The following is a 27990-nucleotide window of genomic DNA, read 5'->3' on the forward strand; positions in this document are numbered from 1 at the left end:
ATCAAATCTTGAGGCAAATATTGCCTCTTAATAATTAAATAATTTCTGACGCTAGCGTCTGTTGCACTCATCGACAGTAAAAGAAAGATTGCACTGAGCAATCTGCACTTAAAGGCCTCGACCACTGAACGTCAGTCTCGAGCTCGCCGCTGCAATTCATCCGTTGTCCACCAGGTGGCGGCTCTACACCGACACTTTCTCTCTGAGTGATCGGAACAACAAACCGAACGGAGCAAGCGGGGTAAGAGCGTGTCCAAAACCGCCTCTGACCGCCACTTTCAAACTACATCCATGAAATAGCCGCGAATGCGCACTTTAAAGCCACTGGAGTCCATCTAGCGCTTCAAGAAGTCCTTATAAACAATCCGGAACCGACCCTGACGATCGGGTAAGTGGTAAAATGGCGGAGAGATTTATAGAAATTAGTGGCTTTAGGGTTATTTGGATGATGTGTTAGCCGGGCTAGCCTGATAAGCGAGGGACAGGATACGAAACGAGGCGCAGTGCTTCCGTTGCCGCGTTTAAACGATAAAAACACCTCGCTGTGCTCTTTGGGAACTCAAACAGCGTATTATGTTTTCACGAACGAACGTAGTTTGTGTTTCTTGGCGTTTCATTGGTAAACAGTTAGCTAGCGGGCTAACCTTACCCTGCACAGTCAGGAACACAAATTGAGAGGCAAGATGGAGGACGAGGACGCGATGTTTTCCCCCCTTTTCCGAGATGGAAAAGCTGGTGTCGCACCTATTATGCTAATTTCATCACACTGTGTCAGTTTTAAACACAGTCGCTGGGTATTTTTACGCCTTATATGTAAGCGTGTGGTAGGTGTGCGTGCAAAATGACTAGAAACGAGCGGAGCCAAAATGGAGAATCCCGAAAACAGCTGTGCTGGATCGACTTCAAGATGGAGATTTTGTTCTCCTCTGAATCGTGTTTTAAATCGTTCCGTAGAAATATTGTGCTGTCTCGACAGTAGCCTGCATCTGCGCTATCAAGCTCGACGTTTAACGGTGACAATTGTGCGTTGGAAGTAAAACACCGCGAGTAATGAATATCGTGGTAAGAAGTGCGACGAGGAGTTCGCGAGCGTGTGCCTGATCTCAGCACTCAACTTCACATACATTAGCAGATTCCATTATTTCTCACTTCTCTAAACCAGTGGGTCGTGACCCAAAATGGGTCTCACTTCTGGTTTGATAGGGTGCTAAAACCATGCTTATGTGGGGCAGCAAAATAAATGTGCTAGTCAACTTTTAAAACGGTGGAAAAGACACTTCCCATATCTTTTGTTGTTGACGTCAGAGGCCGTGCATCCAATCAAACTTTACGGCATTTTGGCGCAAATTCCTCTGTCACTCTGTGAAATGGCTAATACTGATCCAATATTTGATACGTTACTATGAAGTTGTCTTAGGATGAATGGGACCAAAAACTAACACGTTATTTGCGTAATGCAATATCTGTGTAGTTCAGTTGGAAACTAAGACAGTAACGTTACCGTATCTGATTTTAAATTAGAATTGTTTACTTCGTTTAACGTTTAGAGTAGTTAATTTAGACCATTGTTTTATGTTAAGAGGAAACTGATGCTCTAGACATAATTTTTTATGTATATAGAAGCTTTATGTGTTTTATATGTATTATATACTCAACTGATCTGTCCACATTGGTAGCGGACAGGAAAGCATAGGATGAAATGGTGCAGTATTAGTTTTAGGCTAAGCTGTCATCATCCGCGCGCGCGGATAGAACCGTCATTTGGCGCCACTTTTCTTTCGAACGCATTGTCAACGATCACACCATTGCTTTTGAATTCCCGCCTTACAGCAGAGCATTCTAAAGAACATTGAGCTTTAGTGCGTCTGTGCACCGCGCATATATTCTGCTTATTGTTACTTGCTGGGTATTACATAACTGTTAACTCCCATTCTCAGAACAAACTTTGCTCTATCTTGTGCAGAGGAACATCGTATTCAAAAATATCTATTTTATTCCGTTACTCATAATGTGATTAATGTAATTTAAAACTTATTTGATTCGCACACATTGAGGTACTGAAAGCCACACCTCTTTATGCACATATAAGGCCGACTTCAAAGTGTTGCGGGTAATATGTCCTTAAAATCCTTGCTCTCCTTGGAATGCTTTTAACAGAGCATTTAATTCAGAATATTAGTAGAATATGCATTAATCACACAAAATGATCCCTTTTAAATAATGAGCAGTGTCTAAATGCGTCATTTTTACAGCGGTGGCCTGCCCGGATCCTTCCTTCTCTCTCTGTTCATGTTTACGTCCACAAATGTTAGCTGGCCTCTGATTGGATGCGGTGTAAAGCAGGCCCGGACGTGTTGCTTCCTTATATGGGCACATAAGAAGACGTGAAGCTCCGGCTCTCGGAGATGTTTCCTAGAAACGGTGAAATCTGGATAGCCAATCAGAAAGGAAGGAACGTGGAATGACGGAGTCGCATAGCCACGCCCACTTGTTTTCATTCTGTACCGCGGGCACATCTTCCTCGCACAGCTCAGAAACAGCCCCTTTCACTTTCATTACGCTGTTATTCTCCAGACCCGTGCTGTTGTTGTACATGTAGTGGTATTTTTCAATATTTCCACAACGTGGAAGCAAATGCATTTATAATAAAGACGCCAAACCTGCTAAATCATTGATGAAAATACTTTTGGTGTCAACACAGCTACAATATGCTCTTTAATGTTCTGTGGCATTGCCTTCATCTCAAAGTGACTTGTAAGAGGAGTAGCCGTATTTTAGTAACAGTCTAATAAAGTACTTTCTCTAAGTTATATTTTTAAATCCAGTGAGGAGTAAACTGATTTATTTATTTAGATCCTCTGTGCAAGGATAAATGAAAAGTAAAACTCATACATCTAATTGTATTTGTGTTGTAGGATACCTGCTACCTGCTAATTACAGTACTTTATTGTGAATATACACATTTAACAAACAGAAAACAAACAAAAATGTTTTTATATTCTGAATATTTAAATGCAACAAATAAACACAAATCAACAGTATAGTATTTATTAGTTTTTCTTGCAGTTTATCCCAATGCATCTGAAACCCTTTACAGTACATACTATTTTCTCTGTCACTGACACAGTTCAACCCACATCTGCCTTTTTGAGGGAAAAACATTTTGTTAGTCATGCCCAATGTTTATTGAAATAATGTATGCAGTGCAATTTTTTGACATCCAAATGCCAAAAATTATGTATAATGATGGATTGAGGTGGATGCACCACTTTACAAGATTTAGCATTTTTCAGAGGAATTCTGTAACATTTATATTACATGTTCATTTTATGCTTTAAATGTTTGATCCCACTTTCTTTTCAGTGGCATTGTTATATTTAAATGACTAATTTGATACATTACACTTATTGTGTACTTATATTTTAAAATACCTGCATATAATTAAATCTGTAATTAATTTCTCTAATTACATTTATAATTACACTGTGTTGACCTATCCCCTACACCTTAACCCACCCTTAAACCTACCCAAACCTGTCCCTAACATTACTTGTGTCCCACCTCAATTGCATCAAAAGTGTTTTGCAGTACAATATGAAAACAAATAGAGCATTGTAATTATTATTATAATTTTTTTTACCAAAGGTTTAGTTGAAAAAGAAAAGATTCCTCCTAACCCAGCTTAAGAGGCAAATCTAAATTAATTGATTGTCTGAAAGTGTGTGAAGTGCTGCGGCTCTGAAACCTCTCAACCAAAGGTGCGAGTTTAGTGTGGGACTGTGTGTTTGTCTGAGCAGTGACTTTAAAGTGAATGTGAGCTCATTCTGCGCTGATGCTGTATTCAGGTTTTTGTTATTGAAATGATTTCTTAAAATATTAATTCCCCTTTTTCTAATACCACCGGTCTTTCACTGGCAATAACAGATCTTGTTTATGACTGGGATGTGAACTTAATGCCGTTGGCTATTTGCAAATATGCTATTTGATATGTGCTGGCTCAACACCCTGTTTCATTGTGAAACAGCCATTTAGTGAGGTCTTCATGGATAATCATGGAAGTCTTTCAGTCAGTGAGTGAGCTTTATATTAAATCGTTAATTACATTGTTTTGTTGTTGTGTATGTGTCATGAACAGGTGGTTGTGACCTCAGGAATATTTTACTGCAGAGCTGTGTTCTTCTCATGGGCTGATGATATCATATTGCTCTAATATCTTCCTCCTCTGCTAAACATGTCAAAGAGTTTTTTATTTTAACTAACTGGTCTAGAAAGCAATTGTAGTTCATAGAAAAATTATCATGGCTGTCCTGTTATTCATAATAAAATTTGAAGTGATACTTGTTATTTTGTCTTCCATAGAAGAAAGTCATACAGTTTTAAATGTCACAAGGGAGATCGAATGATGGCTGATTTTAAAGCTGCTCGATAATGACAAAAATCATAATCACGATTTTTTTGGTAAATATTGTAATCACAATTATGAGTGGGCCATATGACCAAAACTTTAAAGTGCCCCTATTACGGGTTATTATGGGTTATGAAAGCTTCATATTTTGGTTTTGGGAGTCCCCAACAACAGGTTGACATGCAAGCAAGGTCAAAAAACACCATTGTCTTATAATATGCATTTTATTTTACCTTTTTTGCTCAACGACTCCCAAAGGGTTCGCGCACCGATTCTTTTTCCAAACCCCTCGTTTGCGTGACGCTAAACTGGGGTGATTGGTCTGATGATCCAGTCTGTTGTGATTGGTCTGCTGCATGCAGTGCATGTCAACACCCATCACCATTACTTAGCCAAAAAGCCATGGTATTAGCCGTAATGATAAAGCACTACAGTTTGTACACCAAGGTATTGCTCTATTCTTTATCAGAACTCAACAAGTAATAACAACAACAAACATTCATTAGCCATTTCTGGACAATTGTGAGTGAACAGATATTGCTGTTAGCCGGTTAGAGGGATACCTACAAGCTGTCCAGAACAAATACTACTAAATGCGTATTTTGCATGTTCAGATTTAAAAAAAAAACGTATAACTTAGTCCCCCTCATGTCATCCAAGATGATCATGTCTCACTTTCTTCAGTCCCAAATATGGCTGTGCGATATGGGGAAAATATCTAATTGCGATTATTTTGACAGAGCGATTGCGATTTTAAATTTGCAAAGTCAAGCTTCAGCTCAATATTGTCAATAATGTGCAGCACAGTATGAGTATCATTAACCTTGCTTTCCATTAAACCATTACAAAATTCCTTTTTGTTTTTGGCATTATTCCAATAGGAATTACTGTTGTTCTATTCAATACAATTCCCATTATAATCCTTTCAATTTTCAATTGTGTTTTGGGAGGGGTTCATTTATATATATATAAAATATTATTTTATTTATTTTTTCAGAAGGCAAGATTATAATGGTATAACTAATTTTATAGAATTAAATTAGTTACTGAATTTCACTCGAAATACTTACTTTTATGTAAATAAAGAGCTCTATTTCTTTAGTCAATTATTAAAGTATTACATTTTACACTGTATTTGGGAATTTAAGAACAAGTGGAAAATGTGCTGAATGTTTCATTTCATCCGAGTGAAATTAACAAGCAGTTCGACTGAATTTACATTCGTTTTAAACATGTAGCCAGGCGCGAGTCTACACAGGTTGCGCACGTACGTCGAGTCTCATTCATACTGCAAGATGTGCTCGTGGAGAATTGCGGTGCAGGGCAGCACGAGAATATAACCATGCGTTTACGAAACAAGCTGCGTGAGTGCGGCGAGTGTGAACGGCTCGTCCGTAAAGCGGGTTTTGCGCACCGTAGGGAAGAGAGTGGCGAGTATTAGAAGCATTCAGAGACACAGGCAGTGTGCGGTCTCCTGAATTGCTAACATGCAATAAGAGATGCTCTTGATATGCATTGTGACGCAGCTCTTGTAAATCATCTTTTTTGTTAAGCTTAAGTTACATAACGTTTTTTTCTTTAGTTTTAATTTGCCTAACTATTAGGCACCATAGACACCATAATCCCACTCTGTCTCTCTCCTGCTTTTTTTTGTTTTTGTTTTTATGGTGGGTGTTTACACCAGTAGCGTAGCCAGAAAAGAGACTCTGGGTGTGCATATGAAAATCTGGGTTATGGGATAGTATTTTTGTCGCAGTGCTTCCATCCAACCATACTCCTAGTGGTAATTTGCGGGTCGTGTCAACATGTAGTTAATTGTTAAATGCATAAATTTTCTTCCAAATACGATAATTTTGAACTTCTGGTACGAGACTTGGACATTTCCAATCTTGCAACACTGTCTGTTGATGTTGGGCCCGGGGAGGGAGAAACATCCTCATCAGGTGTAACGTTAAGGCCTTGTGTCCAGCTGTCCATCAAGCCAAGGTTTTTTGCTAAAAAAAAAAAATTAAGAAAGGAGCTCTGCGACATATCGCTAGCTAGCATTGTGCAATCAAAAATTATCTGTTTATATAATAGACTGCTGGGGTCACAGTCAGCTGCTGTTTGCTGATTGGTTGGCAGTCCAAATGTCGGCAGATATATTTTAACAAAAATCATTTAAAATGTAAATTACATATATTGGATTCTTGTTTCTGTGCCCCTGAGAGTATGATTTATAATGTTCAGTGGCGTCACAGAACTGCCAGATTCAAACAGATTGCGCGCGTTGGCTGGCACTGAGCCAGAGACGGACACGCTCAGCGCTTGTCATATATCACAAGTAATATGCAGTGTTTTCAACCACATAATGTTTATTATAGGTTTCATACATTTAAATATACATAATCACTAGTAAAAAAAAAATACATTGGTAGTTTGTAAAATACACACTGATGTCTATGGAAGCAGCAAAAACTATCTGATCAAAAGTAATTTGCAGACGTGTTTTATTCATATATCAGACATAGCAGAACAATAAAGTTTACTCTATTCTTCGTCCAATTCAACAGCCACTTACTTTCATGTATTTCGGGAGAAACTGGGGAATTCAAGTGCTGTACGTTAAATCCGGCTGACAGGACTCTGAACTGCAGCACTCATCTCGTTATAGATCAAGACAATTTATAAATGTTTTTAAACGAGGAATCGGAATATCAGATAGTTGACATGGTAAGCAAGTTTGTGTATATATTTTAATAAAAAATGAAAAACTAAAAACGAATATTGATACATCTGTTAGTGGCTGCGGTGTGTCACGTGACAATCATGACGTGTTGCCATGGAAACAAGGGGTCAGTTAAAATATTTGTAATTTACGCGTTAAAGGGTTAATTTAAAAAAAAAAAAAAAAATATATATATATATATATATATTCTAAGTAAACAACAATAGCCCAAGTTTAGTAAACGTTTTTTATTGAGACTAGAAGAAAGAAAGTGAAGTGACATTCAGCCAAGTATGTTGACCCATACTCAGAATTTGTGCTCTGCATTTAACCCATCCGAAATGCACACACACAGAGCAGTGAACACACACACACACGGAGCAGTGGGCAGCCATTTATGCTGCGGCGCCCGGGGAGCAGTTGGGGGTTCGATGCCTTGCTCAAGGGCACCTAAGTCGTGGTATTGAAGGTGGAGAGAGAACTGTACATGCACTCCCCCCACCCACAATTCCGTCCGGCCCGAGACTAGAACCTACAACCCTTCGATTGGGAGTCCAACCCTCTAACCATTAGGCCACGACTTCCCCGACTTCCCCTATTAAAAATAATTCTGCATCTATTTTTAGGTGTGCCAGCTGCCACTCTGGGTGGCACAGGCACACCCTGGCACAGGAAATAGGGTCTTGAGGCCATGTCACCGACATGTCAAACAACCAACCATAGTTCATTTCAACTCTTTAAGTTCATTTATTACGTAACTGATGAGGGTTAACTTGAATAATTACTTAAACGCGGCATTTTGACACAATTTTGCGTATATATTAGGGCTGTGCGATTTCGACAAAAAACAAAACAAAAAACTATCGCGATTTCTTTGATAAATTTTAAATTGGAATGCATTGGAAACAAGTTTCCAAAAGAAAACCAATTAGAGCTTTATCAAAAAGTTGTTACATGTCTCTAGAACAGACAACTCAAAATAATCACTAAGTAAAGCTGTGACAAAATGTCTAAACGTATAGCAAAAACAAATTGATTAAATCCCTTGTCTTTTTTGCCATGCATTGGTCATCGAGCTCAATGTAGCGGTGCCTCAGGTGTAGCGGCAGCGAGAGCGTATTGTAACGCGAAAGCATATTAAAATAATGCACGAGCGTGAATCTCTCTGCTCGCATGCAGATTTCCTTTGGTCACAAAACCAGACGCACATGCTCTCACCCGGCGTTACGTAGGCATATGCCCAGTCTGTTCTGTTCTCGCACTCAATTTTGGCGCGCTGCATTCCGATTGGATTAGATTGCATACTGTGGGAGGTCTGGGCCATGAAGAATCGTGCTATAAACTGATTTAGAAATTGTGCATATTCAAATCGTGATTTTATGACAAATACAATTAATCGCACAGCCCTAGTATATATGTCCGTTTAGGTGCGAGCCTCGAGTAACTTCAGATTATTTTATGTTCGTGGTCTGCTCCGTCTCTGTGCACATCCACATAAATCCTCCTAGCAGTTCATTTCATGTTTTTAAAAACACAAATGCGTCTACTAAAATCAAGCACATCCCATTTTGCAAAAGTCATGTGACATGATTTGCTGATTTGCATTTGAAATTAGTCTTTTAAGGAGGAGTGAAAGCACAACACTGAGAAAGAGAGCGGAATAGACCGCTGTAATAATAATTTTGTCTTTCATAATCGTTGGAGGCAGAAATTTATTAATTGCACAGCCCTAGTCAGTGTTCCTGTGGCTCAGTGGTAGAGCATTGCGTTGCAGTGCAAAAGGTTGTGGGTTCGATTCCCAGGGAACACATGTTAGGCAGGAAAATGTATACCCTGAATGCACTGTAAGTCGCTTTAGATAAAACTGTTTGCTAAATGCATAAATGTATTTATTTTATTTAATTTAGAAAATGGTTTTTGTGTTGGAGAGTAGTGTTAAGTGTAGGGATGGGTATCATTAAGGTTTTAACGGTATTACTACTCTTACTGATACTGCTTAACGTTCCGGTACTTTAACGGTATTCTTATCGGTACTTTGTGTTGTGTTACTTTGTGTTGTGTTAGGCAGTCGAAAACTTGCATTTCACTGTCTGCACATAATGCACTTTTGAAAGATGCTTTGACAGATTGCTTGTGTTTCCGCTCTTACATGCAAAAATTTTGTTGCACTTATGACAACCAGCGTTGTCTGCATCAACTCTAGTGAAGTATAATCACACTTTGGAACAGTTTACTGTCTCTGCCATCGTCACTCTTTGTATTAAGTAGGAGTTTTCGTACTGTAAGGGGCACGCCGCTTTCTGATTTTTTTCCCCCAAAGCCTTCGGGCACTTGCACTCCTGAGGAGTCTGCCGTGGCTAAGCAATCACGACCTGCTCTCTCCATGAAGACGCGGAAATTTCAGCAATGTATAAATAGATTTGCAGCACTAAAAACTGCTTGCAGTAGCACGACTACTAAATTAATAAAAAAAATCCACATACACACGACAGCATCGCTTCCACTATGAACGCGCATACCACACGCCTACATTTGAAATAACGAAATTGAGCACGCAAAAGACGTGATATGTGAACGGCCCCTTATGCGTGTGTGTGCGCCGCGCTCGTTCTTGTTGTGTGTGTGTGTGTGTGTGTGTGTGACTGACAGACAGCCTTCGCGGCGCGCATGAGATCTCGCAGATTTCACAGACAAACGTCTTATTAATATAGCGCAAATTAGAAATGTTTGGTAAGATAAAATGTGCACGATAACCATATAAAGCAAATCTCTTCGCCATCATCACTCTTTATTATTAAGCGGGAGTTTTCATACTGTTATGTCTGTGCGTGCGCCGCGTTTGTTGTTGTGTGAGAGTGTGTGACTGACAGACAGCCTCCGCGGCACGCATGAGAGATCTTACAGATCTCACAGACAAACGTCTTAATATGATCGCACATTAGAAGTGTTTGGTGAGATGAAATGTGCACGATAACATTATTAAGCAAAAATACATAGTACATTAATTTTTTTCCCCTCCAGTATCGAAAGAACCGATACAGTCAGATCTTATTGTTCCTACGGTTTTTCATAATTTAGCCCCGGGGTCATTTTAATACTGGGTTTAGGTACCCATCCCTAGTCAAGTGTGCTTTTAAATATCATTAACTTAAGAAAGGAAGAAATAATTCAGAAGGCAAAAATATTTGCTTTATATACCTACTGTTGTCGTTGTTTTGCTATGGTGCTATTGATAGTTTTCACGTGATGTCTCATCCTTATATGAACGCCTAACGAAGCTTTGCTCCACTGACCAACAGTTAATTTTACATAGGTAACATTAAGTAGTGTAGTAAAATCAGAGCTGCACGATTGTGACAAATCATAATAGTCAAATATTCCCTTGAAATTGTAATTGTTATGGTTAAATATGATTATCACAATTTACATTGATGTTTATACCATTGTTTGATGCAGCTGCATGCCGTATTCTTAGATGGAAAATGAACAAGTTGAATACACTAACTAAACAACTATTAGTGCTTTTCTATAGTATCAAGCCTCAAATATCAAATAAACATCAGATTGGTTTCTTGTTTAAATTATAAAAGAGTACAAATATGAATGGTATTATAATGTAGAAAGAAAAAAAACTAATCTTAAGCATGCAGAGTAACATAAGTGGACTTTGAATGATTATTTGCCGCTGTGAACGATTACGTAATTGTGGCGTACTTAATTGTAATTGCGACAAGAAATTTGATTAATTGTACAGCCTTAATTAAACTGCAGATATATAATTCAGCATAAACCTTATTGATTATGTATATTTTGTACAGGGAAGCAGATGAACCCAGAATATAAACACAATGTGCGAAGTTTCACATTAAATGGTTTCCCATAGAAAACCATTATAAGGAAAACACTGAACTGTTAAGTGGATTCATCCAGCCGGCTTCATCTGCTTGCATATATAAATCATGTATCATTAATATGGTGATTACTGAATTTTATCTTTTAATATTACAGTTTTAAATATGTTAAGGTACTTTCAGTGTTTTTAATGATTGAAATATTCTGACATGATGTGACTGAAAGATATGAGTTACTTGAAATAAAGAGGTTCAGGCTACTTCAGCTTTCACTGGAGTTCCTTCACACTGACTGAAGAGTCTCTCTGTCTGAGTGATCAGCTCAGGAGCGCTGATATGGAGCCATACTGCCTCCCTGTGGTTACAATATATCGGCATTTGCTCTGCTTGACCATAATGATAGACTGATTGAAATTATAGGCATAGTAAAGCAAACAAAATAATTATGTTTTGGAAGCATTTTGATTTTAATAGCCCACATATACTACTGCGCTGAACATTTTTTTATAATCGTGTTAGTTGTATAATTTTTGGAATACACAATAATCCATGGCTTGACCATTGGAATTCTGCAACCGCTATACAAACGTTTTTTTCATTTTATGATTTGGTTGCCACTTAACCTTTGATGAAACCTTGCAAACCATTTTTTTTCATACAGGAGTTTGATTCAACACTGTACACTGTGACATTCAGACTGTATTAAAATGCACCTCTCGTAGCTTGAGAACATGAAAAAACTGAGATGCGATGCGACAGCCAGCTGATGCGTCTGAATATAAGATAGCAATTAAAAAATGAGTTCAAAAACAGCCGAAGTTTATTTATAATACCAAGCAAGAATTCATAGATAACTGATGTCATGTGCTTGCTTTTAATCTCATACATTTTTAATGTGTGATTTTAATGTTAGTTTTTTCTCCCCATTTTGTGTGTGTGTTTTTTAGGTTTATGAGACAGAAGTACCCGCTGTTGCCCTGCGTGTATGAAGACAAAGCCTTTGATAAGTTGAAGTGGACCAGAAGATGTTAAAGAAATGATAGCTGCACCGGAATTACAAACAGAGTTTCATTTTGCTCAGTGAGTGCACAGACACACAGCAGTAATGAATACAGATTGTGTGCATGTATGCGTTCACACGTTTGCCTTCACTCTCATAACATTGATCTGTTTGTGTGAACAGGGACACTGACACCCGATTCTCATCAGACACTGATTTCGATGATCCTGATGGGAGGAATATCATTATCGGGAAGGGGAAGGTATGAGTGGACTCCGACATTTTTGATTATCAGAAATCCTTTACAACATTCCACAGGGTTCATTTAAATGGCCTTTTACCCCTTTTCCATGGAAATAGTTCTGGAGCTAATAATTGGCCTGGGTTCATGAACCTTTAATGGCTTAAGTTATAGTTCACTTAAAAATGAAGATTTGCTGAAAATGTACTCACCCCCAGGCCATCCCAGATGTAGATGTATGTTTCTTCATCTGAAAAGATTCTGAGATATTTAGCTTTACATCACTTGCTCACCAGTGGATCCTCTGCAAACAGCTGATCCATGTGACACTTTGTATTTAATGCATCAAAGATTTTTTTGAGCAAGAAATATCATGCTACATTTCTCCAAATCAGTTCAAGTGAAGAAGCAAATCCATTCATGTATCGAATGGCCCGGGGTGAGTAAATCTTTTGACAAATTTTCACTTATGGATGAAAAAGGTTTATTACAGTGTATTTATAAAACATTTTTAACCTATATTAATTTTATTTATCTTTGTACAAGCTGCTTGCGATCAATATTATTGAAATAAATGCAATTCTTTGTTACTGAATCACACATGATATTTGGCTGTATTACAATCACTGAATGGAGCAGTTTTTCACTTGTGGAGAGCTTGATCCAGTTCGTCAGTGTTGACCTGTGTTGTCACTCTGCTTCAGGCGAAGAAAGGAAAGAAGGGCCCTGGAGAGAAGGGGAAGGGAGTGGGGAAAGGGCCTGGACGCATGAACGGTCACCACCAGGAGAACGGCATGGAAAATGTGATGCTTTTTGAAGTGGTCAGGCTGGGAAAGAGTGCCATGCAGGTCAGTGAGCATATTACCGGCTTTTACACTGCCCTCTGTCTCGCTCTGGCATTCACATCTTAAATTCCCTCGTGTGGGTTTGTGGCAGGAGAATATGCAGACATATGTACCGCTGTGTAGTCCAGCAGATTTTGACCTTTGCGAGATTTCTGCTCTCTTCTTTTGCAGTCGGTCGTTGATGACTGGATTGAGTCCTACAAACATGACAGAGACGTCGCACTTCTCGACTTGATCAATTTCTTCATCCAGTGCTCTGGCTGCAAAGGTTTGAATGTCATTTCTCATGTGATCTGATCTGCACTCGTAGAGAATAAATGCTGTATGACAGACATAATTATGATAGTTACAGGGATAGTTTCAAATTAAAAGACATTTATTGCTTATTCATAACTATATCATTCCAGTCTGCATTTTTATTTTTTTATTTTTTTGGAACAATAAATAAGATGATATGAAGAATGTTTGCACTGCTGCCTTCCATATAATGAAAGTGAATGGGGGTTAAGGTTATCAAGCTCCAAAAAGACTTAAAACACAATAAAATTGGTTCTCATATTATATTCAATCCATATCTTTGTGTGAGGAGCAGACCAAAATTTAAACCCAGGTCATTACTCATTAAAAATCTGGCCTTGAAAAGCTTGCAAAAACTGCAGCGCATTGCTTATACTAAACAATTTGATCATCTTGGATTCTAATATAGTTATTAGATATCACAGTTGTCATAATAGTTGCCGCTCTTGTTGAGACCGGTCCTGAAGTTTCATTATATGAAAAAAAAAAAAAAAGCTTTCTTCTAAATAATTCTATGTTCTATAAACGCAATAAATAATGACAGAATTTGTCATTTAAAGTTTTCTTTTAGCAGTGCATTTTCCTCTTTCAAAAAAACAAAAGCCACAAATAAATGAATTGGCTGGTGCAGCATGTCCTGGGCCAACTATAAACACATCAGTTTTGTTTCTTAATGGTTATATTTTTTCAAAATACCAACGTTTTTAAGTCTCATTTTGAGTGTTATTTTTGCAGGTGTTGTCTCTGGTGAGATGTTCCGCAACATGCAAAACTCTGAGATCATCAGGAAGATGACAGAAGAGTTTGATGAGGTAAATTCGCGCTTCAACCATGAACATGATTCCTAGAGAACATGTTTCATCGTCCACTAGAGTGTTTTTTGAATTATTTTATAATCCCACACTAAGCAGTGAGAGTTGATGTTATTGTAGGACAGCGGTGATTACCCGCTCACCATGGCCGGGCCGCAGTGGAAGAAGTTCAAGTCAAGTTTCTGCGAGTTTATTGGTGTATTGGTGCGGCAGTGTCAGTACAGCATCATCTATGACGAGTACATGATGGACACGGTCATCTCACTGCTCACCGGTCTCTCTGACTCTCAAGTCCGTGCCTTCAGACACACCAGCACACTGGCAGGTCGGTATCTCTCTCTGCTGCTTTGTAAATCTGAACTTTGTTTTGATTAGTCCAATTAAAGTATTATGTTTTTTCCCCATAGCTATGAAACTGATGACGGCCCTCGTGAATGTAGCTCTGAACCTCAGCATTAACATGGACAACACTCAGCGGCAGTACGAAGCAGAGAGGAACAAGATGATTGGCAAGAGGGCCAACGACAGACTAGAACTCCTGCTTCAGAAACGAAAGGAGGTGAGTGTTATCCAAGACCGAGAAGCAGCATAGGTCTGAAGAAATTCTGTGTGTTGGCATTGTCTTAGAGCAACCTTGAAACCTGAAAGAGTAAATAAATGAAGCCTTCAGAGGAACAGGGGATTCATTGCACTCTTCCCTGTGGAGACTCACTTCCCTTTGCGTCATTCTTCCAGGGCACTGCAGTGTTTGCTGCTTTCCTTCCAAACACCTACGCACGTGTTGGCCAACAGCCACAAAAACGCACGACCAACCAAACACTTGGCACGTTTCATCTGTGCTCTTTCCCCCTACTTTAAAGCAGATTTAACATGGATAAAGCAATTTAAAAAAAGATCCTATTCTAATGAGAATTCTGTGTTATTGTGGGCTCTCGGGTCAACCGCAGCGCCCGTGGGGTTAGAGATCGCCTGAATTGCAGTAAGTACCAAAGCTGTGTTTAACTGGTGCTGTAAATTAACTGGGTTATGTAATAACAGGCCCTGCTGTTATGCCATCTGCATGTGTGATGTTTTATTGATGTCTTGATAGTGTTGTGTTAAACCACGTGGACACAAACAGAAGTTGAGTTGTAATATAGTTGGCTCAGAGGAATATGACCACATCTGTGGCATGCTCTTGATTTATCTGTGCAGGAAAACTGTGCAGCAAACATACAGCTTTCACCCCGTAGATCAAAAAATGTTTTTGTTTTTTACAAACTGAGGTATGAATTTGTTTTTATATAGTAGCTGATTGTATCTCCTACAACACTGGTTGTGAACCTGTCTGACTCCAAACATACAATATTCATATACCCCTTCCTTATGTAGTAGGATTGGAGGTTTCCTCAGTATATCAGCTCTAATGAGGGATTTTTTTTTTAATTTATAGCAGTTAGGAGTGTCCCTAGATAACACACCTCTCCAGATAAAAAAAAAAAAAGTGTTCTAAAGTCACATTAATAATCATTGCAGTTCATTCATTTTATTTGAATTCTAATAGAAATTAAAATGATTGTAATTCTGAATTCCAGAAGTTTAACCTGTTAACTGTCACTCACGTTTTTGAAGATAGACTTGAATGTGCATGATACAAACCTAAATTTTTATATTTCATGACTGAAAACATTTTGTAACATGATTTTGATGTGCCATTTACACGGTAATGCAATGTCTGATTTTAAAATGGGTTTTAAAGGATGAATTTTGAGATTTTATGTTTTCAAGTGATATATAACTTCTGATGATTTCTAAAATGTGATAGAGAAAAAGGCAACGAGGAAGTCTTATTTTTAAACAAAGGTCAAAACTCCTTTTGTAATGTAGATTTCTGAGGGTGCACTCTTGTCATAAATTGATCTATTACTTTTCCTACATAATTTTTAACAAAAAATATTGGTATAATATATATATGGGAGTCTTAGACCTTTCCAACGATATATAGTTTGTCAAGATTAGATTAAATTTGATTTGTAATATAGTACAGTCAACGTAGGCGTCCCGTATACGGGACGGGGTGACATTTAACAGGCTAAAGCGCAGAGTTTCTTCAGGAATTCCTCTCTTTATAACTAGTGGATTTACATGGCTTTTGTAGTAATTTGTAATTTGCTGGATTAGGATTTTAACACATTTTTTTTTTATAAATATAGATTAAAATGTATATGTCTTTTAAATGCCATGTACATTTTGGTAACCTATTTTACAGGTCTAAAATAACACTTTCAAAAAGTGTTTTCTGTGGGAATCTTGGTTTTTAACATTTTGTTAATAATTGGATGAATTAAGAAATATATTTAAAACTTTTGTGTTTTGTTTTATATTTCTGCAAGAGGGTTTGAGGTTCTAAACATTCACACCATTTCTTAAAGGATCACACCAAAGATGGCTATCATGTTGCCCTGTGATCAGATTATGGTCACATGTGGCCATACAGTAAGCATAGGAAACACTAAATGAATCGCATATTTGAGAGCCCTTGACCTGGAAAAAGAGAGAGTGCTGTTATTGCAAATTATAGAAACTGCTAATAAATAGAAACTAGAAATTAAATCAAGTGGCAGAAGTGAGCAGAAGCTCAAACATAAGAAATACTTTTTTTTTTTAAACACAAACTCTTGTCTAGTAATGCAGCTTACTTTTATGTGCCACCTACAGCAATGATTATAATGAACTGTTGTTTTCTTTACAGTTGCAAGAAAATCAAGATGAGATTGAAAACATGATGAATGCCATTTTCAAGGGTGTCTTTGTTCACCGATATCGGTATGCACACTCATAAACGTTGATTTTCTACCAGCACAAGCTCTCATCACAAATGACTACTTCAGTGATTACTCAATAATACTCAGAAATGTTCCTGTGGGCTTAAGTGCTTCTGTTATTCCTCCTCAGAGATGCGATAGCAGAGATCCGGGCGATCTGCATCGAGGAGATTGGTGTGTGGATGAAAATGTACAGTGATGCATTTCTAAACGACAGCTATCTGAAGTACGTGGGCTGGACGATGCACGACAAGGTGAGGATTCAATCATTTTTCTTTCACATTTCTTAAATCCCTAAATATAGTGTCAGATGGAGTTAGTCACGACACAATCCTGGAGCTGGAAGGAAATGTAAGTCTCTTCCTCTCTCCCTCTCAGCAAGGTGAGGTGCGTCTGAAGTGTCTCACGGCTCTGCAGGGGCTGTACCATAACCGCGAGCTCAACGCCAGGCTGGAGCTCTTCACCAGCCGCTTCAAGGTGAGAGAACCATCTGGGGAAGCTTCTCATCCAAAAAAGAGCAAACGCTGGAATTAGTCATCAGAATACTGCTCTGTGAAATGAAAGTTTAATTTAATGGTTTAGTTTATTTTTTCAATATTGTAAAATAAAATGGATTGTCTGTTTGTCTTCATCAGGACCGCATTGTGTCCATGACGCTGGACAAGGAGTACGACGTCGCAGTGCAAGCAATAAAACTGCTCACACTGGTGTTACAGTATGTATAAAACAGACACCGAAATACACTCACTGCTACAGCAGTTACTTGCATCATACCAGAATTAATGATATTTTATTTGACTTATATGTTGGTGAATTGAATACTAGTTAGAAGGAACACAGAATATTGATTATGATTTTCTTTTTTTTAAGAAATTAATACTTTTTTTTCCCAGCATGGAAGGACACGTTAAACTGATCAAAATGAGACATTTATAATGTTACTAAACTTTACAAAAAAAAATATTGAACTTTGTTTATTAAAGAATCCTGAAAAAATGTCTGTGTTAAAACAACAGCAAATAAACCGTTGTGCCGGTTAATATTTTTTTAAAAACCGTTTTCAAGCAAATATTAACCAGCACTGTTTATTTGTTGTTTTTTTAACACAGATAATAATAGGAAATGTTTTTTGAGTATAGAAGGATCCTTAATCAATACATTATGGAATTGATATTTTTTTGTATCCATCAATGCATATTACAAGTGTCATGCAAACACTGAAGACTGAAATTTCAGCTTTGCCATCACAGGATTAAATTACATTTTACATACAAAACAGCTATTTTAAATCGTGGTTTTATTTTATTTTTTGTAGTAATATTCCAGATATTTTTTTTTTTCAATCAAATAAGTGAAAACTTTGTGAGCATAAGAGACTTTACAATAAATCACCCAAACCCAAAACTATGGAATGGTAGTGTAGTATAATTCACCATTGTAATGAATCACTTAAAAAGATTAATGAACCAATGAGATATTTAATTCAGTCAGATTGTTTGTTTAATGAACTCACAATAAACTATAATTCTTTACTGTTCACTTCAAATGAAATAAGTGTACCTGTAGTACAAAAAAATAAAAAGATAACTGCAGGAAACGCTGTAGACACAACTAGCTGTAATAATCAGCATGGCAGGATGCTCATATGATGATGGTGTTGTTTGTTATTACAGTAGCAGTGATGAAGTTCTGACTGCAGAAGACTGTGAGAGTGTGTACCATCTAGTGTATTCAGCCCACCGACCTGTCGCAGTGGCAGCAGGAGAGTTCCTCTTTAAGAAGTGAGTTTCACTCATTCATGTCCCATGAAACTTTACATTTCTGCCTTCCTATAAACCCAGTCTCCAACCTACCGAAAGTCATAAAACAAAACTATTCGCTGCATCTAGACTGAGTGGAGACTTGAATGAATAGATAACAAGAGTTTGAGGTAAACTGAATAACTTTACATTTTCATCTTTGTTTGCAGACTGTTCAGTCATCGAGACCCTGAAGATGACAGCATGCCCAAGAGACGAGGCAGACAGAGTGTGAATGCCAACCTCATCAAAACCGCGGTCTTTTTCTTCCTGGAGAGTGAGGTGAGCTAACATCAACAACATCATCGTGAAGCAAGTGTCAGTAAATCAAAGCAGCGCTGTTTGTATGATGCATTGAAGTGGTGCATTTTCTCTGCAACTAATGTCACCAAACAGATAAAAAAAAAAATGCAGACTAATGCATAATAAATACATTGATTTTTATTTAGTTTTCTACTTGAATATATCTTGAAATGTAATTTTTTTTTTCCCATGATGCAAAGCTGATTTTTTTTTTTTAGCAGCCAATACTCCAGACTTCGGTGTCTTTCAGAAATAATTAATATGCATTGAAGGATCATTTTTATTATAGATGCAAGATGTTATAAGGTGTTATTTTTTTGATCCTCAGCTTCACGAGCATGCAGCCTACCTAGTGGACAGCATGTGGGACTGTGCAGCAGAGATCCTGAAGGACTGGGAGTGCATGATCAGCCTACTGCTGGATGAGCCACTGCCTGGAGAGGAAGGTCTGACCCAGTGACGCAGCACCAGAACACACAGGGTTGACTTTTACCTGCTCTAAAGGAAGTGGGAGATTAATTACCTTTGTGTGTGTTTTCCAGCTCTGACGGACAGACAGGAGACTGCTCTGATAGAGATCATGTTGTGCACCATCCGTCAGGCTGCAGAGTGCCATCCTCCTGTGGGCAGAGGCACAGGCAAGAGGGTAAGACCTGATGTCACACGCATCGGCCAGACCTTGAAGACAGATCCCTGCTCTCACATATTGCCTCTTACCTGCTGTTCTCAATTCTCACTTGATCTTGTTTCAGGTTCTGACAGCGAAGGAGAAGAAGACTCAGCTTGATGACCGGACGAGAATGACCGAGATCTTTGCTATATCATTGCCAGCTTTACTTGCAAAGGTTAAAGCCTATTGAAATCAAATGCAACATTAAATGGGTTTTACAGAGCATTGTAACTGATAAATTTCTTTTTTTTTTTTTTTCTTACATGCAGTACTCTGTGGATTCAGAGAAAGTGACGAATCTGCTGCAGCTGCCCCAGTTTTTTGATCTGGAGATCTATACCACAGGGCGTTTGGAAAAGGTCTGAACCGCATATCATTTAAACAGTGCTGAATGAACACTGATTATTCACAATAGGCTGATTGTGCAGCATGTAAATGGAAGCCGGTTTTCTCTCTCATAGCACCTGGATTCATTGTTAAGACAAATCCGAGAGATTGTGGAGAAGCACACGGACACAGATGTGCTCGAGGCTTGCTCTAAAACCTACCATGCCCTGTGCAACGAGGAGTTCACTATCTTTAACCGAGTGGATATCGCCCGTAGCCAGCTCTTGGATGAGCAAGTGGACAAATTTAACCGGCTACTGGAGGACTTCCTGCAGGAGGTGAGGACAGCGAGCACTTTGATGTTGCTCTGTGTTTGCATAGGAACAACAGTTTGGCTTCCACTGTAACACTGTGTCTGTTTCTCTGTATGGATGAATCCGACTAGTCCGCTATCTCTAACTTGATTACTTCATCTAGTAGATATATTTAATTCTTCATTGTTTAGAGCTACCTTAAGGCAGGTCAGTAGAATACTCTCACTAGTCAGTTGTGGAAGTAGTAAATAAAATGCATCCCTAATAGTCAAATCCAACTGTTTCTTTCTGAATGATGCCCCAATGTATCAGAAGCTGGGAAAGTTTCACTTGTCTATATACGACCTGTTTCCTCCACAGGGTGAAGACCCAGATGAAGATGATGCTTATCAAGTTCTTTCCACACTGAAGAGGATCACAGCTTTCCACAAGTAAGGCTTTCCCGGTCTCATCTCTCTGATTATTATGAAGTGTTTCTCTCAAACAGATCATCACTTTAGTTAATTTCTTGATTTTTCTGTTTAGTGCTCATGACCTTTCCAAATGGGACCTTTTCACCAGCAACTACAAGTTACTGAACACTGGTATTGAAAACGGAGACATGCCTGAGCAGGTATTGAAGAATTATTGAGGTAGTGCCTGACAGGCCCACACTTTAAAGACATTTTTTAATGACGTTTTCTCTTAATTAAGACTTTATATCTCACAATTAAGGCTTCACTTTTCACCTTTCACTTGTTATAGTTTCACAGTTCTTGTAATTGTGACCATTTTATATAATTGTGGATGATTTTTGTGATTCACTTGTTTTCTCACAGAACTATATTTCTCAGAATTGCAACTTTTGCAAAACAAATTGTTTCTTACTCTTTACTCTCAAAATCCACTAAAACGTTACTTTTGATTGTTGGGTAATGTTACTGCCTCTCTGGATGTTTCAGATTGTCATTCACGCACTGCAGTGCACACATTACGTCATTCTTTGGAGCTTAGCCAAGGTCTCTGAGGGCACTTCTAAAAAGGTAGCTTCCATTCATATGATTTGTATGCATGCATCCTTTCCCCTTATTTGCTGTGGTTTGTTGGATGTCAACAATGCATTTGGTCTCTGTAGGAGGACATGTTGACTCTGAGGAAGCAGATGAGGGCGTTTTGTCTGATGTGCCAGCGTTACCTAACCAGCGTCAACACGGCCGTCAAAGAGCAGGTCTGTATCAAAGGTCACAATGAGTCATTGTGCTACAAACAGCCTGTACCTGACTGTATGTTCTCCCTCAGGCCTTCACCATCCTCTGTGACCTGCTGCTGATCTTCAGCCATCAGATCGTCTCAGGTGGGAGGGAAGCTCTTGAGCCCTTAGTATACAACCCCGAGGCGTCCCTGCAGTCCGATCTTCTCAATTTCATCCTGGACCACGTCTTCATTGACCAGGATGAAGATAGCAACAGCACAGGTCGATCACTGCTAATGGCATAATGACTTTCAGTTAGAACCAACAGGCTTTGCTGAATGGATTTAGCGCCCCTGGCTGTTTAATGTTGAATGCTAACACTAAGACAACACAAATGAAATTGGCTTTAGAAGTGTTTAATTGATTTCGAGATTAGAGACTCTAGCAACACTTAATCCTGTTGTGCACTGTGCTTTAGCTGAATTACACTGACTAGTTTAAAGGGAGAGTTGTTGGACAAATATCAACTTGCGACTTGAGTGCTTCATTTGTTATCAAGAAGCAGTGCTTAAAAAGTGACCACTAGAGGGAGGCAGTTTTCCTTCTATTGCATGAACAGTATTTAAATGTCTGTTTCCCTTTATTTTTGTACAGATGGACAGCAGGATGATGAAGCCGGAAAAATCGAAGCTTTGCACAAGAGGCGAAACCTGCTGGCTGCATACTGCAAACTCATTATCTACAATGTAGTTGAGATCAACACTGGGGCAGATATTTTTAAGCAATACATGAGGGTGAGTCTGTTCATTCTTTGAAAATGCATTTTCAGATCATTAGTTCTCTTTATCGCTCACTTAAATGCAAGTTTTTCCGTTTCCTGTCCAGTATTACAATGACTATGGTGACATCATCAAGGAAACCATGAGCAAAACGAGACAGATCGACAAAATCCAGTGTGCAAAGACACTCATTCTGAGCTTACAGCAGGTTAGTGACCATACGTTTTCATATCTGCCATCAAAATGAGTTTTACTTGCAGGTTTCTGACTTGTCTTTCTCCCTTTGCTGAGTGCAGCTGTTCAATGAGATGCTGTCAGATCTGGGACCCAGCTTTGACCGCTCATCCTCAGCTTTCTGCGGCATTAAAGAGCTCGCTCGGCGCTTCTCTCTGACATTTGGCCTGGATCAGGTCAAAACCAGAGAGGCCATCGCCATGTTACACAAGTGAGCTCCCATTCAGTTCCTCTTCAAGGAAAAACCAATTGTGTGTGGAGTAAAACCAGTTGTTTACACACCCCATGTTGCTTTCTCTCTAAAGGGACGGTATTGAGTTTGCCTTCAAAGAGCCCAATCCTCAGGGGGAGGGACATCCTCCTCTCAACCTGGCTTTTCTTGACATTCTCAGTGAGTTCTCATCCAAACTCATGCGTCAGGACAAACGGACTGTGTAAGCAGACATTTATTGATCTCAGCATGTGTATTTATATTTGTGTAACGATCATTCATTAGGTTTTGGATCTAATGTTGTTTCTTTCTCTCCTTTTCCCAAAGGCACATGTATTTGGAGCGCTTCATGACATTTCAGATGGCCCTGCAGAGAGAAGACTGCTGGCTGCCGCTCATCTCTTACAGGAACTCACTGCAGGCAGGGGGTGATGATGACACGATGTCTGTGGTCAGTGGCATCAGTAGCCGAGGCTCCTCCGTCAGGAGTAAAAAAGCTAAGCCTGCCACTGGCAAGAGGAAATTACCAGAAGGTAAAACTATTAGAATTCAAGAAACCAGACAAGTATTAAATGTATTAAACTTAAAGACAAATCCTTCTAATTAGATGGTTCACCAAAAGATGAAAATTGTCATTTATTCACCCTGCTTAACACAAAGATATTTTAAATCTTAACTGTTAGTAACCACACAGTTGCTGATTCCAAGTTACTTCAATAGTATGAACAAAAACGCTCCCCAAATCAATAGAGACCAGGAACAGTAATTTCCTGACAGCATTTTCATTTTTGGGTGAACTATCGCTTTAAACTCAATCCCTGCAAATGTAGATCCCACATAAGAAAAATCCAGTCTTCAGCCTATGCACAGAACCTTTTTTCTTTCTCTGTAATCTATTAAATTCAAATGTACATCACAATATGGAAGAAGCGATCAGCCACTGTTTTCATTTTATGGCGACTTCAACGATCGTCCTGCTTTCTGTGTGCAGAGGAGAGCAGCAGCAGCAGTGAAATATGGATGAGTCGTGAGCAGAGCATGCAGACGCCCGTCATGATGCCTTCACCCCACCTCACCTCCACCATCATGAGAGAGCCCAAACGCCTGCGTCCTGAGGAGAGCTACATGGGGGTGTATACAATGACCCCCGATCAGCAACAACAGCACACACACCCTCAGACCCCTCAGCCACAACACCACCAAACACCCTTGGACTACAAGTAAGATTACTGATGCTCAATCTTTAGAAGTTTCTCGTGTTTGTGGCACTTTCAGGTGTTTTAGACGGATCATTTCAGCCATGAAATGTTCATGCATGTGTGCTGCTTAGTGTAGTCTGGGACTGAAGGGATATAGTGAGGTGTGATGTTATTGTTTTACAGCACACAAGTCACTTGGATGTTAGCACAGAGACAGCAGCAAGAGGAAGTGGCCAGACAGCAGCAGGAGAGAGCTATGAACTACGCCAAATTAAGGAGCAACCTTCAGCATGCTATGTAAGGGAACTTTACACTGCACTTCATGTTCGGTGGGTAGATGCAGTTTGAATGCACACAAAAACATGTTTTTTACTATATGGTGCTACCGGTCTTCTGATGCTTGCAGTCGTCGAGGAACAGGCCTTATGGAGGATGATGAGGAGCCAATTGTGGAAGATGTGATGATGTCATCAGAAGGCCGAATTGAGGATCTTAATGAAGGCATGGACTTTGACACCATGGATATTGATCTGGTAATAAGCTTATGCTAATGCCATTTGTCTTCAGGGCTTGGGTCTCTAGGAACAGACTTTTGTGTCAGTGACAGAGTATATTACCATTCAAAAGTTTGGGGCATGTATGTTTTTTTATGTTTATGAAAGAAGTCTGATCTGGTCATCAAAGGCTGCATAGATTTGGTCAAAAATACAGTAAAAGTAATATTATGGAATATTATTGCAAATTAAAATAACAGTTTTCTGCTTTGATATATTTGAAAATGTCATTTATTAGTTTTTACTTCCAGTCATCAGTGTCACAAGATCCTGCAGAAATTTTTTTAATATGCCGATATGCTGCTCAAGAAACATTTAATATAAACACTGAAAATATTTGTCCGGCTAAATATTTTTTCAAACCTTTCAGGATTCTTTCCAGCATATACCATATTTATATATATATATAAAAAAAAGAAGTCTTTTAAACGGAATCTTGAGTGTAACTTGAAATGTTTTTAATGTATGATATAATAATAATAATATTATGAAATAATATTATTATTATATTATAATAATATAATATTATGAATAATGGTTAATAAAGAATTAATTTCTTTCAAAACAAAAATCTTACAGACCCCAGCTTTTGAATTTTCTGTGTATGCCTATTTATTTGTAATGAAATTTAAATGTCATATTTTGTAAATTAATTTCATTTAGCACATCTCATCTTTACCTTCTGCACTTTCGTATCTTGCAGCCCCCATCGAAGAATCGACGAGAGCGATCGGAACTGAAGCCCGACTTTTTCGACCCTGCCTCCATCATGGATGAGTCTGTAAGAAGCACTCATTTCCTGGGTTATGATGCTTTTCAGCGGTAACTCGTTCACTCCAACATTAAGGACATGAAAGAGAGATCACCACTAGATGGCACTAGCAGGAGTGATTTCAGATAGTTTGAATTGCCCTTGTGCAAAAAGACAGAGAGCGGGAGAGCATCTCACTATGATAAATACTAATCAGACCCATCTGGACTGATGATTGAATGTTTGGTAAGTCTAAACACTGAACTGAATTTGACCATTTTCTCTTGTAGGTCCTGGGAGTGCCCATGTTTTAAGATTATAATTGGAGGCGTATGAAGAGAAGAGACATTTTGTGTGAATTCACATTGATTCTCTAAAGAGAATTAAATTCAATGGAGTGATTGGCATCCAAATCAGCTCGTACCATTGACGCTTACTAAAACGCAGAAAGGATAAAGGAGCAATTCAAAGTCTTTGTAATCGTTGTGTGGGCTTTCCCTGATTGTGCAAAACAGTGAGAGTAGATACTGAATGCCATGGAATCTGGGACTGTCCTAGCCATACATGAGTTTATGATAAAAAATATATATATAAATCTATATATATATATATACAAATATTTCACAGTTGAACGTCATCATGTTTGAAGAAACATATGTGAGATCTCTTGGAGTTGTGGTATTTCTTGAAACCGGGGGTGAATGCATCTTTTTTAACTTAAAGACAACTTTGTTATGTATAGCCCTTTTGTAATAGTGAGTAATCTGGTGTAAAGTAGTAATTTATAAACAGGTTTTTGCTCATCATAGTGAGTATTGATATATTTTATTCTTCTTATCTAATATGTGAAATGGATGAAAACCTCCAGGTCTTTATATCTAGTATTTAGTTTCCTTTTATTCCACCCTTAAAAATCATGACATACAACATGAAACTTAAATCAAAACCCACTGAGCACCCCAAATTATTTCTGCCTTTGGTGCATTTTTAATACTTTGGTGCAATTTCAGTGACAGGATCAGTGATAGGTGTATGTGAAATACCTCAACTCTTCAGTGGGCCTGTTGCTGTCTTTGCACCAGCTGAACTGTTTTCATGTGCCAACTGTTCTAGTAAATCAGGCACGTAGAATCCCAGTCGGTCCGTGGAGATGCACAGAAAGGACTGTAATTCTTCCGCTGAGTCACGTGGCTTATCCAAAGATCAGATCTGCTCGTTTGTCCCTCTAAAATCTAAGATCAAGCAAAGAAGAGGAAATCTCTCCAGTAGTGCCATTGTGTTGTCTCTAATAAAACAAAACTTAGTGTAGTATGTCTGGTGGAGATTTTCTTCTCCCTGATTAGAGCGATGTAGACATATACATTTAAATAAAGTTATATATAAATATATAAATTGGTGCTGATTTTCTAATTGTGCTTTAGTTTTTTTTTTTCCTCTTATTTTTAAAACTCCTATTTAGAGTTAAAAGGTTTTGAAATGTATAAGAGCATGACTAAACATGAAAGTGTGTAGCCATGCAGCAAGTAAAGTTTTGAGATTTTATATATATTTTTTCCCCTTCTTATTTCGTGTGTATTATTTGAATCCTTTTTTTTTTCGGTCAGTCTTAAGTTTTTAGGTTTCAGCTTTTTCCTAATTGTAAATTAGTTTGGTTGAAAATCATGGACAGAACTGTTTCATTCAGCTAAGTTTGGTTTTCCAGATATGAAATATTTGAAGTGTAACAATGACATCCTATGAGATCCTTTAATGTTACAGCATTGCATTCGGCAGCTCTATGAAGCTTGATTAATACATTAACTTATATTGCAGACGTGCATTTTGTCTGGCGTATACTTTTTTTAATCATTCCATGCCTTGGCCTTAAAACATCCTTGTTTTAAAAAGGAAAAGAAGGTGGTAGTCAAACATAAATCTTCCATGTTGAAACTTTTATGTAAGGTACATTGAAAACTTTTCACATCAGAAAAGGAACAGTGCATTTCTAAAATGGCATGAGTGTAATTATTTAAAAGAAGGTGTGCAGACAGATTTTAAGTTTATGAAAGTAAATGCCCTTCGGCTTGAACTGTCTTCTGTTCCTCACCACTACATTAATTAAACTGCTGAATAGACTGTGTAAATATACATGCATTTAAACGTAAAGCTTAATTTTCTAGTGCTTTTTTCTGTTAACATTTAAAACATAATATCACTCTTTCCTGTTCAGAGATATAAACTCATACATAACCGTTTCCTTGTCCTCTGTCATCCACTGTTAATGTTTCTGATTTGTATCTGTCTGGAGACAGTAAGTTTTTTTTGAATAAAAGTAAACAAATCTTTCTTGTGTTTGTGTCTGATTTTACATGATTAATTTATGCAGATGATTTTATTCAAAGTCACAAGCAAATATACTGTTCGTAATTTATTCTAAGTGTTTGTATAAAAATAAAAATAAAAAGCTGAGATTAGCTGAAGTGGTTTCTATTATGAAGGAAATGTATTAATTGCGTCTATGTATATTTCAAATAGTTGTTAATGCAATACAAACATTATCTATCATCATCATGAGACACAAATGTAGTAAGTAATGTCAACTTTGTAGGTCAAAGATAATTTGCCTGTTTTCAAATATCTCCCACCGTGACCGCAATGCATGCAGTTTGAATTTTGAGAGAGCACTGCGTAATTAGATGTGACGTATAGGATGATTTCGTTACTGATTGGTTTACAT

General features: G+C 38.2%; 1 protein-coding gene across 2 annotated transcripts; it reads left to right on the forward strand.

The window, feature by feature from the left end:
- Nucleotides 1-141: 141 nt before the first annotated feature.
- On the forward strand, nucleotides 142-27598 carry stag2b (stromal antigen 2b). Of its 2 annotated transcripts, XM_052574355.1 has the most exons (34): nucleotides 142-388; nucleotides 11911-12043; nucleotides 12147-12225; nucleotides 12909-13052; nucleotides 13221-13317; nucleotides 14082-14158; nucleotides 14279-14483; nucleotides 14566-14717; nucleotides 16890-16963; nucleotides 17093-17216; nucleotides 17341-17439; nucleotides 17598-17677; nucleotides 18636-18743; nucleotides 18932-19043; nucleotides 19393-19510; nucleotides 19607-19710; nucleotides 19817-19909; nucleotides 20004-20093; nucleotides 20196-20399; nucleotides 20736-20806; nucleotides 20901-20988; nucleotides 21317-21397; nucleotides 21490-21582; nucleotides 21654-21828; nucleotides 22201-22340; nucleotides 22432-22533; nucleotides 22622-22770; nucleotides 22865-22993; nucleotides 23098-23303; nucleotides 23762-23990; nucleotides 24153-24266; nucleotides 24376-24502; nucleotides 25227-25304; nucleotides 25565-27598. In XM_052574355.1, the coding sequence occupies exons 2-34, from the start codon at nucleotides 12000-12002 to the stop codon at nucleotides 25586-25588; spliced, it is 3810 nt and encodes a 1269-aa protein (XP_052430315.1). In that variant the 5' UTR covers nucleotides 142-388; nucleotides 11911-11999; the 3' UTR covers nucleotides 25589-27598. The 2 variants fall into 2 exon arrangements, with proteins under 2 accessions (XP_052430315.1, XP_052430314.1); XM_052574354.1 differs by lacking the exon at nucleotides 25565-27598 and having other exon boundaries at nucleotides 178-388; nucleotides 25227-25548.
- The last annotated feature ends 392 nt before the right edge of the window (nucleotides 27599-27990 follow it).

The sequence above is a fragment of the Carassius gibelio genome, chromosome B14, assembly GCF_023724105.1.
Source record: "Carassius gibelio isolate Cgi1373 ecotype wild population from Czech Republic chromosome B14, carGib1.2-hapl.c, whole genome shotgun sequence".
Taxonomy (NCBI): domain Eukaryota; kingdom Metazoa; phylum Chordata; class Actinopteri; order Cypriniformes; family Cyprinidae; genus Carassius; species Carassius gibelio.

Bases quoted from the DNA above. Each gene is read 5' to 3' on its own strand.
- stag2b (XM_052574354.1), top strand. From the start codon at position 12,000: ATGATAGCTGCACCGGAATTACAAACAGAGTTTCATTTTGCTCA. The intron at 22,341-22,431 runs GTGAGTCTGTTC...TTTCCTGTCCAG, and splicing joins TTTTTAAGCAATACATGAGG to TATTACAATGACTATGGTGA. The intron at 22,534-22,621 runs GTTAGTGACCAT...TGCTGAGTGCAG, and splicing joins TCATTCTGAGCTTACAGCAG to CTGTTCAATGAGATGCTGTC.